This window comes from Aptenodytes patagonicus, chromosome 6, assembly GCF_965638725.1.
Source record: "Aptenodytes patagonicus chromosome 6, bAptPat1.pri.cur, whole genome shotgun sequence".
Taxonomy (NCBI): domain Eukaryota; kingdom Metazoa; phylum Chordata; class Aves; order Sphenisciformes; family Spheniscidae; genus Aptenodytes; species Aptenodytes patagonicus.
Window position 1 is genome coordinate 1,462,229 of NC_134954.1, and position 16,688 is coordinate 1,478,916.

At 37.7% G+C, this 16,688-nt stretch overlaps 1 protein-coding gene across 3 annotated transcripts in view; it reads left to right on the plus strand.

Moving 5' to 3' along the window:
- The window catches only part of CLSTN2 (calsyntenin 2), a 399,465-nt gene that overhangs the window by 320,023 nt on the left and 62,754 nt on the right, over positions 1–16,688 (plus strand). For all 3 annotated transcript variants that reach the window (XM_076340846.1, XM_076340847.1, XM_076340845.1), the window contains exons 6-8: positions 5,590–5,775; positions 11,156–11,404; positions 11,995–12,116. In XM_076340846.1, coding sequence (XP_076196961.1) covers positions 5,590–5,775; positions 11,156–11,404; positions 11,995–12,116 — 557 coding nt within the window. The remainder of the gene's footprint in view (positions 1–5,589; positions 5,776–11,155; positions 11,405–11,994; positions 12,117–16,688) is intronic.

Consider the following 16,688-nt stretch of genomic DNA (forward strand, 5'->3'; position numbering starts at 1 on the left):
GATGCTTACTAGCTGATTTGTGGCCAGTTAACTAGGGGACATCCTACCAAATTGTCTCCTTTGTAAAATGATCAATTTCACGAATGGGAAACTGCTTAGACAATCTGAACAGACCTGGTTATTTTAAGTAGTTCAGTATCTTCACAGAAACAAAGGTATTTAAGAAAGGGCCAGGCATACATGCACTACCAGTCTTTTTTCTAACTTTCCTTCTGAGATGATGGGGCATAGCAGACGATCCATTTTAACATCAATGATATACTTTAAAATTAAAATAATAATGTTAACTCAATTTTGTTCACCTGTAATCTGTGTCAAGAAACAGCATTCAGAATTTCTTGAAAGGTCTGTTGCAAGGCTGAGATTTCCTTTTTTGCAAGTAAAAATTTTTCTTTTTCAGAAGGTTTGAGGAGGGTTACTCAGGAAATGGGGGAGTGGAACATATAAGGTGATTGCTTTGTGTGTCTTGGGTTGTTTTTTTTCCAATTGGGAAATGAAAATCCTTTGAAATGTATTTTTTTTTTTAGATTGGCACAATTTATAAGTCCATAAATATAGAGAGAATGCTGCCCAAAAGAAAATATGCAGGAACTGTGTCTGTTTTGCTAAAAAATCCTTTCTCTTTAGTTCAAAGTAGAAATTCAAGTACCAAAGTGTGTACATTTTGGAAATGTCTTATGGCCATTGAACTTTCACATGTGGAGAATGCCTAACTGTACAGCAGGTATTTATTGAGGTGGCTGCAGCATATGATATTCTGGCAATGTGCACTTTCCAGTAAATTCATGGCGTTGAAAGAAAATTGTAGTTTTGTGAGGACAGTGCACTGCTCTTCCAAATATCATTGTACAGCATCTAGAGCTGCCTGGCTGCTGCTTTTAAGATACAGGGAGTTTCATAAATCATGAAAATAAGTGTACTTTTGGCAAAACTACAGCGACATTTCTGATCTTGTTTGAAATGCTTTGTGTATACTGATATTTTTACTTATTCTAGATTGTTTCAGATTTTCAAATTAATAGAGAGAAAAATGTTTAATAAAAAAAATACTTCGGCAAAGCTGTGAAGTGTATAAGTTTAAAAAAAAAAAAGAAGCAGAATAACCTTTAGCCAAGTATCCAGCCTACATAGACAGGACAGATGCGAAGATGCTGTAGAGGAAACAGATCTACCGATTACATTGCTCTGGGAACCTTGTGTTCCAGCTATTACGTAGAGATGCTGCAGAGACTCACTAATAGCACTACATAAATTTTATCTTACATTTAGCTGCCAGGATGCATCTTCAGTCGAACACCAGAGAAGTTTTGCATTTCACTGGCATGGTAGGAGTTGTGTTGAAATTGTCTTTAATTACCTTGCTGTCATTTTTGATGTCATGAGGTGGAATCAGAATTTATGGCCACACACATGTAGGAGGACACATGAATCAGGTCATACCTCCTCCGCACATGCGAGTGCCGTACTCCTTCAAGGAAAAATGAGATTAAATCATTCTTAGTGTCATCAAGCATTAGAATTGAATTAAAATATAATACATGGATCACAAGGAAAGAGAGTCATGTACAAAACTGTTAAGCGTAGAGATCAAGGAAAGTCTTTACATTATCCTTCTGTTAAAAGGAAAATTTATGCAGTGCATTGGGATTTACTTTTAAAGGCTCAAACTGTCATTGAAGTTTGATCCATGTTGATCTTGGAATAGTTTGAGTATCTCAGAGATCGAGATCTGTGTTTACATAGTTGTTTTATAATTGATGAAATCTGAACCACAAACCTGACATTGTGATATTTACCCTCTAATGTTGTTGGTATAATCCAGCTGGGGGTGTCTTATATTGCCTGGAAGAGCTTTATACCACAATTGGCAAGCAAAAGCCTGTTGAATTAAAAAAATCCAAAGAAAGGCTGTCTTCTGCAGGACTAAACAGGGCTAGTTTTATTCAAGCTTTTCCCATGGGATTAGTCTTCCCCCCGCTACTGGGGAGACAGTGCTTACCTTTGTAAGTTTGCACTGTAATGTCGTGTTGTCGCATGACAGTTCGTGTCAAAGGAGGAACCTTGTTGGCTGAGTTTAGCTAATCTAGTGCAACCTACCATTTCAGATGGGATTATATATCTTTTGACTGTTTGCATAACCCTAGGCATGAGTCACATTTTAAGATGCAGTTTTCAAATAGCTGAAATTCAGAGGCTTTTGTAGACTCAGGTTACGTAAGACTCGTCCTCTGAGTCAGTTCTAGAGGAATCAAAAAAGTGTCACCACATTCCTGAGGGGAAGATGCTGATCTTTTGAATGTGTCCAATACAGGATGTTATTCTGGGAGAAAGAAAAATAACCATCTTCACCACATTCAAGATTAAATGAAAGATACGGGTTTTTCGCACAATAAGCTCTTCACACTGTCACCACTTCTTGTTGCTTGTTCTAACTCTATGCACTATCCAACATTACTAACTTTACTGGTGGTGAGATACAGAGGGTGTTGGCCTCAGCTTCAACACCTCTGGGATGCTGAAATGCTGTGGGGGCAGGTACTATATAAATAAGCCAGTTGATTTGTATCAGAGCTATTGCTACCTTTAAGGACTGTCCTGCTATCACAGGGTTGTATCATACTCCAGTATTGCCTCGTGCCTGCCTGGCAACGCCTTCTGCACAGAGAGGGACTCCTTGGCAGACTTCCTAAATCTGCACTAAGTCAGTGAAAGAAGTGGGATTTAGGATGAGGATTGGTCTATGACGCTGCAGGGGACCAAGGTACAAAGACACTAGTTCAAATCTAGTTGATGTTTTACAATTTAGAGCTGAGATAAATGCGGATGATTTAGAACGTTCAGGGTTTATGATCTCTGGGTACAAATTACTGTTTTTGCCACGTTGAAAGGCAATACTGTGAAATGAAACACCTCTTCCAATCCAGGGGACATTCATGTGGCAGAAACAGAGGTCTTCCATTATTCTTCCTTGTGAGCAGTGGCATTTTATATAGCGTAGTGGCATTTTATATAGCGTGTTTTTTATAAGACATTCTTCATATAACTAGAGGCGAGTGTGCTGTTGCAGATATGTTACAGTTAATAATTCAGTCACATCTCACATATGCTAATGAGTATTTTGCATGAGTGCCAGTTAATTTGATATAGCTGAGAAATGAAAGTGTGGCTGAAACCTGAAAGCTGTTGAGATACTCTGAAATGTTTCAATACATACGAGACCCTCTTTATTTTTCCTTTTGGGTAGAGGAATATAATGTTTTAACTGGTGAATAAGAGAGTATAAAGATCAATAATTCATATATTACTAGCATGTATACAAACCAGCAAATTATTCTATTTTTACCTTAAGTGTCTGAAAGAATTTGCTGCTCTTGTTTGATTGGAAAAATGTTAACCTCGAGTTTCTGGAATGGACAGAAATCTGTTATTGTAATGATGTACCTTATATGGTACTTGAAATTCTAGGGGAACTGTTTAAGCTGACAATTGCAGACAAATTATGCAATACTGCAGATCAAATCTAACTAAATATGGAATGAATGGGATGAATAATACTACCTGAAAATTACTACTAAAATAGCAACTCAGCTGATGTGTGCACAGGCAATAAAGCAGTCATAGTTATCTTTTAGTCAGTGATGTACAAGTCCTAAAGTTTTTAGTAAAAATAGATACTAAACACACTTTCAGAATGTTCTATGAAGTCTCAGCTTCCTCTTGAGAACAAAATGCTACGTGATGACCATTTGGATTAAAAGTCATGAAGAAAATCTGAGAATTTTGAAATGCAGACCAGTGACTGCCAGCATCCTATCCCCTTTGTCTGGACTCTGGATTAATGATTGCTCTATGTTTCAAAATGTTTGCTTCAGATTTTCTTGTAAATTTTTAATCCAATTTAAGACAGTGGGAGAGAGCACCTTTTTTCAAGCTTTCTGAAAATGAGCTCTGTTGAAAACCACCAAACTCCTTCACCTACTAAATGCATATATATATATTTAAAAAATTACTTTTCCTTCCACTGATACTTAGAATGTCTGTCCATTTACTTTAAGAGATTTCATTGACTGCCAGGACCTAGAATTTTTCCAGTTGTGGAGTCCTCTTTTACCTAGGACTAAACAAAGTCAGTGAAACTTCAGCTGTGTGTACAAGAGTACTTCTTTTGACAAATTTTACAGATACACAGATGTACACATTAGGTAGCAGAGGTGAATAGTTCTGTGACTTCAAAATAATTAACTATTTGCATCTCTCTATTAATGTGGCATTCTTACTTATGTTGCGTGGTAACTTGGCTGGAGTGGGCTAAAATGTATGAGAAAGATATGAACCTGTTGGAGCAGGTCCAGAGGAGGCCACGAAAATGGCCAAAGGGCTGGAACACCTCTCCTGTGAAGAAAAGCTGAGGGAGTTGGGGTTGTTCAGCCTAGAGAAGAGAAGGCTTCGGGGAGACCTTACTGTGGCCTTTCAGTACTTAAAGTGGGCTTGTAAGAAAGACAGAGAGAAACTTTTTACTGAGGCCTATAGTGACAGGACAAGAGGTAACAGTTTTAAACTGAAACAGGGTAGATTTAGATTGGATATAAGGAAGATATTCTTTGCTATAAGGATGGTGAGACACTGGAACAGGTTGCCCAGAGAAGGTGTGGATGCCCCGTCACTGCAAGTCTTCAAGGTCATATTGGATGGGGCCTTGAGCAACCTGATCTAGTCAAAGATGTCCCTGCCTATGGCAGGGGGGTTGGCCTAAGTGGTCTTTGAAGGTCCCTTCCAACCCAAACCATTCTATGATTCTGTGAAAATACGAACTGTAAAGATAGCTGAAATACGTTTTTAATTAATGCTGATTGTTTGGGTTTTCTCTGAAGCAGGTTGCAAACACCATAATTAATTGGATTTAAAAATTAAATGCTTCAGTTGAGAAGCATAGTGGTATGTATGGCATGTCCGGATGGCTGCCTAAAGCAGGTGATAGTTTAAATGTTGTGGGCTGAGAGACATCTGCATATGCAAAACCACAGATTAGTCAGATCTGACTGAAAGCGTGAGTAGTCCTTTCAGCTGTAACTTTCTGTCATTAATACTTCACAAAATTAGTAAGACATTTGAAGACAAGAAGTGGCACTACAGATGTGTTATATTAGCTTTTGGTCACAGTCCGGTGAGACTGATGTATATAGCCTGGTCCTTGGAGTTATTTGTTCTGTATCACAAAACTATGAAATCTGACCAAATTCAGCGCAGCCAACAGCCTCATCCCTGTAGAGCTAGCTTGTAGTCTGTCACAGGGACATGGACATTGGAGATCCAAACTGACACCCATTAGCACTTCTTGTCAGGATATGTCTGTACCCCGTGCTTGTGTGACTCTAGCAGCAGCAGTAGTACTTAATTGAGCCTGACACTCCTTTACGAAGAGGGGCAAAACCCAATCTTTTTAGGACAGTAACTTCTTGATGCCAAGTTCAAGAACTTTTATTTTTGTCTTAGACGGTGACCTTTGAGAACAATATGTCATTTAAAATTATATAACTCCTTTCCCTTTTGTAATCACTCTTGGATCTTTTTGTTGTTGTTTTTTTCCAGACTGGAACAAACGGATTGAATACAAGCCCGGTGCTGGCAGCATACCTTTGTTTCCCAGCATTCATCTAGAAACGTGTGATGGACCAGTTTCCTCAATACATACCACCATTGAATTACAGACCAATTACATTGGAAAGGGCTGTGATCGTGAAACATACTCGGAAAAATCTCTGCAGAAATTATGTGGTATGGATATGGCTTTCAGTTAATATAATATTTTTCCAGATAAAGCACCAGTTCCTTGTGACCTGTAAGCACGCAATACGTGGATTTAGCTCAGCCTGGTTCATTTTGGATTGTAGCAATGAAAATGAAGGGAGTAGCAATATTTGACTGGTGCTCCATTCTTCTTTTCCATTTGTTTTCACTCTTTTTCATACCTTCTCCCTGCTTAATTTTAATTTTTTTCTCCCTTGCTCCTCTTCCCTTCTCTATTTTCTCTCTTTCCTCATTCCACCTCTTTCTCACTCTTTCTTCCCTCTGCTACTAATACTGGTGTGACAGTGTAATGAGATTTCAGGTATAGATTTGCCATCGTAGGAAGGCCATAGGATTTGATGAGAATTGAATCTCCATCTTGTGTTTCAGTCTTCCTGACTCAGCTTTCTGTTATGCTGCTAAGTACTGTGCCAGAGTAAAACCAAACAAAAGTAAAGGAACATTTGGGCCAATCATTTGAGCAAAAATATTTAAGAAACATGAACTTCAGAGAAGAGGTGTCCTGGTGGAGAAAGGTTTCCTAATTATTTTCTTCCCTTTTCTGCTTTTTGATAACTTGGTCTAAAAGATACAAATTAATTTTGAAAGGTAGATTAAATACTTGAACACTGCTGTTTTTTCGTGACTTTAAGATTATGTGTATGGCAAAGCAATGGCCACACATTAAGCCACTTGTCTTTTGCCTTTTGAGATCTGCAGCCTCTCCTCCTCCTCTAAAATCCTGTCTTCTTAGAATCCTCATCTGAAGCCCTGATGGTGTGGAACATTGATTTTCATCTTCTCCAAAATGTCTATTTACCTGGCTCCTGTCCAAGCTACAGTAGCAAATGTACATTTTTTTTCCATTTAAATGCATGGATTTTGGTTTGTGGTGCTCTGCTGTATGGCTTACATTTGCTTTGATAACCACACAACAGCATTGCAGATACATTAAGATCAATACACTAACCTTTAAGAAATAATTTGGTAAAGGAAAATTTTCAGCCAGTGTTACTAAATTATTAAAAATGGAGAGCCAATTCCCAGGGAAAAATAGTTTGCAGTAACGATTACCGATTACCTGTGGAGATTGGGAAAGTGAGGTAAAGGTGAGTGGGAGTAGTAGCATTCTCATAAAATCTGAATATTTTCAACCTGAAAATTGCTTAGTTAAGATTACAGAAACAATCATAATTTTAATCCTGTATCTTTATCCAAGTGACTGGGATCATGGAAAAGCAGGAGAAAACCCATCTGCCAACAGTATGCATATTTATCATGTTAATGACATTAAACCTGAGAGGTTGAGCAAGGCTGTGTGACCTACTGGGGACTTGATTTCATAAAATACTAGCATTTGAATAAAAATAAATACGTTATAGCTAAAGTCAAGTACTTTTACCTCCTCTAAGAACCTGTATTGGCAGCAAAAAGAACATTGCTTTATGCCTGTTATAGACCTGAACTGCAAATGGCACAATCATTCAGAGCAGATCACTACGTACAAGATCTAAACCACCAAACGATTACATTGATATAAAACACTAATAGCAACTATATCCGACAATATTATCATTTTAAGTGTAGGACCGAAAGTAGGTTCCTTCTGCTGGTGTAAAATTCCTTAGTTGAGGAAGGTTGTGCAAAGTCTAAGGGGTTCAGTTCGCGGAGTGTGGCTTGACTACCTTACCTGCTGACACTTAAGCAGTAGAAAAGAGTCTTTCGAGTCTTTCTCTTTTTCTCCTCAATAAACTAGATGTTTCCCAATACTAGTCCAATCTTAATTCATTGCCTGCACCATGTGTAGGCCTAAGCTGGTGAAAAGCAGAATGATCAAAAACATTTCAGCAGGCCTGTCAATGCCATTGTAGTCGTTGCAGGCAGCCTTTGAACAGGTCGGCAGATGTACTGTCTAACACTACTGCTGAACTTCCAGTTTTTACTCAGCACGTCCGTGAGGGAACAGAATGTAAAGCACTTGAGAAAATAGATAGAATGTAAAAAGTATATGGAAATGGGGGAAAGATTCTCACTGCTGAAAGAATATTTTTTTGTCCAAGGTTTCCATATCTTCATAGAGAAGAACAGGTAGGGTAGAAACTTGTAATAGGACTTAGATAAAAAGCTTGTAAATTAAAATGAACTTTACATCAGAATTGCATTTGGACTAGCTTGCACTTTGGTATTTAGTATTTATTACCACCCTTAATGTAGAGAGAACTCTTATGAAAGCAGGTTAAATTATTTCTGGAAATCAGTTTTCTCCCAGAAATGACGTTATTGTATCTAATGGTTGGATGAACAAATTCTTTGAAAAGGAAGAAAACCCTGAATCTTTTTCTACCAGTAAAGTACTGTGCGATTGCAGAGTGCAGAACTGAGCAATCACAGACAAATATTCTTGTGTGCCGTATAAAAGGCAAGATGCTCTCTCTATAATAAAGGATCCAGTTTATAAATCCTGTGCTCATTTCTTCATTTATCTGTTGGAAATCTAAAGAATTCAGATGCTAAGGACAGTGCATTAAAATTCATTTTTTATACGACTGATGGTTTAAGTCTGTCTTTCAATAACCCAGTGATTTGTACTCACTTTGGCGGTCAAGGTGGGCAGTTTAAATGATTAAATTACACTTCAGTCATTTTAAAGTCAGGGAGTTATTAGTGTTGCGCCTCAAAGCATTTTAGTAAGCATTTTTTCACCTTGTCATCCGACAATAATAAAAAATAAAGAATGTGTGAAAGACACAATTTGGGCTGCAAAAACATATCCAGAGTAAATCTCACTAAAAAAAAATAATGTTAAGGGGCCTAGAATATGGTGGAAAGATGACTATGGTGCTGTCTTCTTTCCCTCTAAATGTAGATAAAATAGAAAATAATGGGATTGCTAATTTTCACATAGGGCAAACGGGAAACTGAAGTACGGAAACGCTGAGTATCAGATTCAAGGCCATGCTCCAGCTAAGAGGGTAGATCCTGCCCTCTCTCCTTTATCCTGGGTTGTGCAGCTTTGCAGGAGGCTCAAAAAAAGTTGTTGATCTGACTGAAAAGTAATAATTTGCGCTTGGTTTTATTTGGACGGTTAGCTTCCAGCTAAGCCAACAGTCTGGTCCAATTCAGCAAGCAGCATCAGTACGTGCTTAACCTGGCACAAAGTTTGCAGTACGAACATGAAGGGTGGGGAGAGGAGGTGGGGCCAACTCTGTAAGTTGCTTGTGAAAACAAGCACTTTAATATGCAAGGGGTACCTCAGGGGTCCAAACCCGTGCTTTATGCAGTGGCTCCTGCATTATTCTGGAAGCATTTTCGAAGAAAAGGGCATCAGCCCCTACATTTTGGAAGGGCACTGATCCAGTAGCGTGGTAAGACTCTCCTGGGAACACCTCCAGATACATCCTGTTTGTATTGCTCCAGGTCTGTGTTTGTACATGCCTGAGCAGCTTCGGATGCTGGTTGGATTTATTAGGAAAAATCCAAAGTAACCCATAAATCTCCATAAAAAGATGGGCAGATAAAGTAGAACCTGTTGAGCTTGGTACTGATTACCCAAATGCTCTTACACAAGCCTGACCTCAAGTTGGGAAACTAAGGTAGTTTACTTAAGCACCTTGCTGAATCAGAGTTTATCAAGCAATATGAGGCTTCCATTCTGGAGTTTTCCCACAGATTCATTCTAGTGGAAAAAATAGATCTTTCCAAATTTTTATGGCCAGAGTAGATAGAGTGAGTGAGGGATGAAGCTGCTTCTCTGAGCCCATAATTTACCTAATATAAGCATGTGCCCATTTAAAAGCCTGTTTCCTTTGATATACAACATGGTGCAAGCAATTTCTGTTCCTTCTGTAAGTTTAAAAAATGACTATAAAAATTAACACAAAAGGAAATTGATTGAGAAAATTATGGGTTTACTTGTGTCCTGTGCAAGTAATTTTATTTTTTAGTGGCTTGAATTAAAAAAAAAAAAAAAAAAAAGAAAATGTATCACAAATTGTGCCATCTGGACAAATTGAGTTTGATGTATTCCCGTTGATAACATCTGTGTATTAAGCAATGCAGTGTGGTGTATTATCCAGAATTAGAATTTATAAAATAAATACACTTTGTCTCTGTGCTCCAATTCTAAACATATAGGTGTTAGGTTTGATATTACTCTCACTTCAAAATAACCTCATTTTACAGTAATACATTTTGGAGAATTGTCTAAGAAATTCAGTTACTGAATGATATGAATGTTTTCATATCATTATTATAATACATTTTTAAAAATCCATAGGATACAATTCCACACTTTCTTGGCTTAAAATTCCATACTCCTGCAGAGAGTTGGGATCTTTTTCTCTCCGTGGACGCTGAAGGAGGGCGGGATATCTTACAAGTTTGGGATTTTTTTATTCAGTTGTGGTTTGTTCACCATATTCTTACTTGACAAATCATCAACAAGAATACAAAGATTGTTTGTGCTTTTTACTCTGGCAAGCATGCTTTCTGCTAAATGCTGTCTTTCACCAGCTAAGTAAAGGCTCTGGGTAGCTCATTGCATGTTTTTAAAAGTGTCTGACAGTTGTTAAGCTGTAAGAAAACACAGATCTATAAAGAATTGTGCTATTTTATCAGATCTTGGCACCACAGTGTTTTCCACTTCTGTTTTTTTTTTCCAATTAATTCTAACAAACAAATACTGTGTAGCTGGGGGCCACTTTGCTAATGATTTACCTTTGGGTGTGGAGGGGTGGCTAGTCCGAATTGTGAGTACCACTTAAAAGTCTTAGATCTATCATTGGGCAAGAACACATGGAGTTACAACCATCATGTATCTGCCAGAAGCTGGCATTAAAGTGATATTATCTCTTTTAGGGTGAATACTCTGTATGTATTGACATTCATACCAACGTTGTTGTGAATATCCATGGCTATCTACTGGACATTAGGAGACTTGTCCTACATTCATCCCCACTGTACTGTATTTTGCAACACATCATCCCCACACACCATATATCTCCATGCTGTCAGGGAGGGAAGAGGTAAAGCTTCCCAGCTGGATGTGGAGAATTTGGTTTTAGTCTTAGGAGTTCTTGAAATAACTGAAGAAATGCCGTTAATGAATTTTAGAAAATAATGAGAAGCTTCAAGAAAGATAACTTTATTTCTGTAGTTTTCTGTGCAATACATTAAAGCTAGAGAATTCTTACTGGCTTACTATGGTTGGTATTATATAATGTATGTGATTTAACAGTGAAGCTACTACCCATTTGGGTAGTAAAAATAATCTAAAGAGTGTGAATCAGATCACTGGCCTATATTAAATTAATCTTCACAGCTTTTTCGTTAGTCTCTCATCACGTTATTCATTATATATCATTTGCAGGAGCTTCCTCAGGTGCCATTGACCTGTTACCATCTCCCAGCGCAACAGCTAACTGGACAGCTGGGCTTCTCATGGATAACAATGACATGATTTTTAAATTTGATGGAAAGCAAGGAGCCAAAATCCCAGACGGAATAGTCCCAAAGAATTTAACAGATCAATTCACCATCACTCTGTGGATGAAACATGGACCTAGTCCAGGATTAAGAGCTGAGAAAGAGACTATTCTCTGCAACTCTGACAAGACAGGCGAGTCTGTGTATTAAGAAATGTTTGGCAAAGGGCGTAACAAAGTTAGTAGAGTGTTACCATCTCTCCTCAGTTAATTTGGTCTGAAAAAAACGTTACTAAGCTGGGGTGGTGCCACTCTAAGCATTGCTGACTTGATGGCTTATTGAGGGGACTGGCGTCTACCTAAGTTTCAAGCACTGGTTCTCTTCTTGGATAATCTCTGTGAACACATCTGTAGGAATTTATAAGAATTGGTTGATAAAATAATTAAATTAAGTTTAATTTTTTTGTTATTTAGATTGGGAAAAACAGTTCTAATTCTTCACTGAAACTAGTTAGACGAAATATTGATTTGGATTTTATTTATTAGTTTGGACATACCACTTCCATAAACGAAACTAATACGGCGTAATTCGGGAAGATGCTTACCATATGTGGCTTCCCTGAGAACCATAACGATCCATGATACTGAGAAAAGTCAGTTCTTTTGGGGCTTTTTATTTGGTTGGGTTTTGTCTTTTAGGTGTATATTGCTTTCAAACACATTCACCTAAACAAAAGTGTTGATGACAGTTCCGATCACTGATCTTTTTGGTCCCTCCTTTCAGAGATGAACCGCCATCACTATGCCCTGTACGTGCACAACTGCCGGTTAGTATTTCTGTTGCGCAAAGACTTTGATCAGGCTGACACCTTTCGTCCTGCGGAGTTCCACTGGAAACTGGATCAGGTACCTGTGGTTTTCTCTTATCTGTGACCCATCCTTCTCTTCATCCCCTTCAGAAATGATAGAGAACAACCCAAGTTCTAGCGTAACTGCTTTGGGAAATCGGAAGTCTATTGCAATTATGTTGCAACTTGTAACTGTTATGGCTCTAATTGGGATCCACATAAAAATGGATGGACAAGTTAACTTAGTTGAGTCATTTAATACAGTAGGTTTTTTAATTGAGTCATTTTAAACGGTAAGTAGAGGTTTATATCCTTTGGCAGTGGATAGAGACATGACATTGTATATAGTTCCCTAAAAGTTTTCCATTTATCATTAAAAAAAAATCTACTTTATCAGCACAATGGAAGTGATGGAAACCTTTTCAATAAAGGGTATGCTGACACACAGAAAGGCATTTATAATATATTGTAAATCTAATCTGTAGACTTTTACTTTCATCTGCTGTGCTTATGTAATTTCTCCTTATTATGAAGAGTATATCGGAAGGAAATTATCATAAAAGAGATGAGTTGCCTTTCATAGATTTATTAATTCTAAGCAGGATAAGAATCATTTAGATGAAAGAAAACAGACTCCAGCAAAGTAGTACTTTCTCACAGCAAGTTTCTTCATGTCTTTGAGTCCAAACTATGGTATTGAAGATGTAGATATAGGAACGGTTACTTTCCTAATTCACCTTCAAAATGCATATAAAAAGACGATCTTTGTCGTGATTATCAGATGAATGTGGTAAGAAACCATGTGATGATCATAGCACTTGCTTTTCATTTCCATTAACCAGTTTGGAATCAGTTTCTGCTGTACTTGATATGAAATCTTACAGTGTCTAGAAAGGGGTAAATTTACATTAAATCGTATTGAAGATTGCAAGTCATGAGTAATGGATGTCACCTCAGATAATGCTGTTCTGAGTGCTGGAGATGGATTTGTATTTCTGAACTGTATATTAAGCATCTAAATTAATGATAATACAAAGTTTAGGTAAAGTATTTTGTCTCTGAAAGTTGAATGCAATCAACTTCTCTTCTATATCCTTACAATGAGAAAGGACCAATGTCCTCTCAATAAATGAAATTTGTGTGTAACTCTTGTAACTTAGCCATGACAAAATACTGGAAAAATGCACTGTCAAAGGTAATTTTCCATTGACGGGGGATGTATTTGATTGTGTGAAAGAACTTCTTTGTCTCTGTTGCCGTCTACAATTACTTTATTCTTACTCTACTTTCTCCACATCATTTCCATACTTTTGAAAATAGACAGGAAAAAATGGCATAAACTGGAAAGTACAGGAATGCTAACATCTTCCCGATTTTTTTTTCTTTCTTATATCACAAAAAAGACAGTGTATCCTGAACTACTGTTTTTTCATATCAAGCAAATTTTTGTCTGTGATTAGCCTTGCACTGGAATTTGGTTAGCATCCATGTTATTGATGAGCAACATGTACTCTTTATATTTCTGTTTTGACAGCATTATTTCCTTGCAGAACATGCTGATCATCTCAGAAATCTACATCTGGATGATTTGTTGATTTGGGAAATTTGTGTGAATTTGGGGATGCATTGTTTCAAAACAACATGCTAAGAATGTGTGTATCTAACTAGTTAAGTACAAGTGCTATTTTTCCTCTAACAAGGGATAAAGAACACCTTGGGCAAGTCTACGGATTTTGTCTGAAATTAATAAACCTAGGGGATTTGCACCAGCAGACAACTTCTCACATCTTCAGCTGACATTTAAGTAGAATCCCAAATATCTGGTGACAGGAACTCATTGTTTGTGATGTAAATCCTAGAGGAACCCAAGATTTCAGCTAGGGATGACTGAAAAAGTCCTCGGGGATATTTTGGGATTCAATCAATTGTACTCTGAGTTGTTTCTGGAGAGAAGTTATTTTGTTGAAGCCATCTCAGCAAGAGCATATACTAAAGGCATTCCAAAGTAGTGCTTGACACATTAACTCTTTTCATTCCTACTGTTTGGTTCTAAACTGTATATTTCATTGTCTGCCAATAGTCATTTGTGTAATCTAAAATATGCTCCCAAATTGTAGCACCACAGAAAAGTTGAGCTGCAGTTGGGCACTGAAGGGAGCACCTTCCTAACTACTATTGAAAACTCCCATACGATGGAAACTAGAGACAGGAAAGATTTTTTAGGTCACATCGTTCACTTCCTTTCATTCAGCTACTATCAATTGATTCCCACAGTATATTTTCAACTGCTCTTTCTAGCTGAAAAATAATGTAAGATTAAAGTATAAATAACGTTTGTTATGGGTTGTGTGGCCAGACTTCCATGATGATTAATTTTTATTGTCACGGTGATACTGTTGTAAGTTTTGTCATGAAGAGACCTGGTAAAGATTGCTTCTTTACCTCTTCTTCAGTGCTCCCATCTGCCCTATATGGTAGAGTAAATTAAAAGAAACTGAAAATAAAACATATGTGAATAATGGGCTGGTAAGGAACTTGCATGTTTTCAAAGACAAGGCAGTCAGAAATTTTCACTTCAAAGTAGTAAAATTATGCCAGCTTCTAACTATCTACCTAGAATGGTCTACCTTAGAAAGCACAGGATACTTTAAAACTACATCAAAAAGCAAGTTAGCATCCCACTACAAACTCCTCTGGATCTCGGTATGAAAAGAAGCTAGGGCTAGATTTTCAGAAGTAGATTAAGTGCTCTAGACACTTCTGAAAATCCTACCAGGTGATTATTTGCGTACTTAGATACTGAAATACCTCTGGAAATCTCACCTTCAGAACTGTTTGTTCTGTAGTGGCATATCCTCAGAGTCCTTGTTTTTTTAAGAAAAGCATGGGAATTAAGCTGTACCTAACAGTTGCTCGGTTTCTCACCGTCTGCATTGCACTATGATACGGGATGCTGTAGACGGTATTGCATATGTGACTCTGGAAGACAGTTCAAGGGTTGGTACCAAGCACAGCCATAGCAGAGTACAATGTGGCAGAGTACTTTATTGCTGAGCCCGCTTTATGATTGCAACAACAATCCGTAGCTTGTTTTTGCTGAGAGGAATGCGGTGACCTTGGAATATGGTGAAGCATAAACTAGTGAAATTGTTTATCATTCTTACTGCAGAGTAGTAAAATTTATTATACCAGCTGCTTTGAGCTCTACCTAGTCCACAAGACTACTCATTCTTTCAAGGCACTGACCAAGAATGTGAGCGTATTGTCATTCCAAATTTAATTTAATTCTCTAGATCTCGTTTCTGTGGCGGGTGGGTGTGGCACACATCTTAGTTGCAGCCTCCGTTCTTGGCTGAACCCAAGGAGTCACGTAACATTTTATATAGCTGCACCTGAGCAGTGCATCCGAAGCCTTGCGATACAATGCAGCCATCGTAGCTGTCATGCATAGCAAGCATCTGAAACCTCCACATAGTAGTGGCTGCCAAGTTAGCTCTGGGAAGATTGTGTCTTTAAGTGAGTTCATAGACCTAAGGATTTATTTTCAGTATGGCGTTCAGTGTATTTAGCCCTGTTACATTAAAATTAATGGACTTTGCTAGGCTAATTTTTTGCTTATTGTGCTGAGGATGCATGACCTCATGTGCTGAGGATGCATGACCTCAAGTGCCATAACCCTGGGCATATGTCCCTTTAGTATTGAACTGCTAACACGAGATGAGTATATCTGTAAAAGTGCTAACGATCAGAGGTAAGAGACTTTAAACTGAAGGTATCCTTGTTGCTTATAGGAAACACAGGAAAAAAAGAAATGTATATAGTTTGTTTTTTTCCCCCACTTTTGTTGTTTTGGAAATTAACCATCTGAGTTGTGAAAGAATCCATTAATAGCAATCCGGAAGAAAAGGTATGGAAAGAACCATGTTAAAGAAAATCAGTGTCCAGTCTCTAATGCATGCTGGGTATAAAAATAAAAATATTTATAAAAATATTTATAAAAATAAAAACTGCATGGTTTTCCCAAACAACCGCAATAGCTGCCCGATTAGAGGTGGTTCCTTCCTTTTACTTATTCCCATTTCCTTGGAAGTGCAGGTGTTTCCTTTGTTTCAGAATCGTGACCTTTTTTCTGAGTTTCCAATGCAAAGGTTTAAATTGAGTATCATGATGTGTTTGTCAACTTTTTTATCATTTATTTTCTCATACTTAACTATAAGACACTCTTTAAACCTGAACACTTACTACAAAAAGTTTTGTCACCAAAGTCAGTAAAAGGCACCTAAATCATCATCCAATTGTCTCACATGGATAGGAACATAGATGTGGTTTTAAGTGAATGATTTAGGCAGCCAAATATAAATTTGGGCCATCTGAAAATAACATATGAAATATAAAAACTGTTTGTTTTTCTTAGAAAGCGGTGATGATTTATGTTAGGGTTCCCCTCTGTTGGGAAGGGATATCATATGCCTATATGCTCATCTTATGGACACATGACTGGTTTTAAGAAAATGATCAGATTGTACAGCCTCCTCTTGCTCACAGGGAATGACTGCATGTGGAATGGGCGTGGTAGGGGCCTGGGCTTCCTGAGCTCCATACGGCACAAAAGTACCCTTGGAGACTTGGG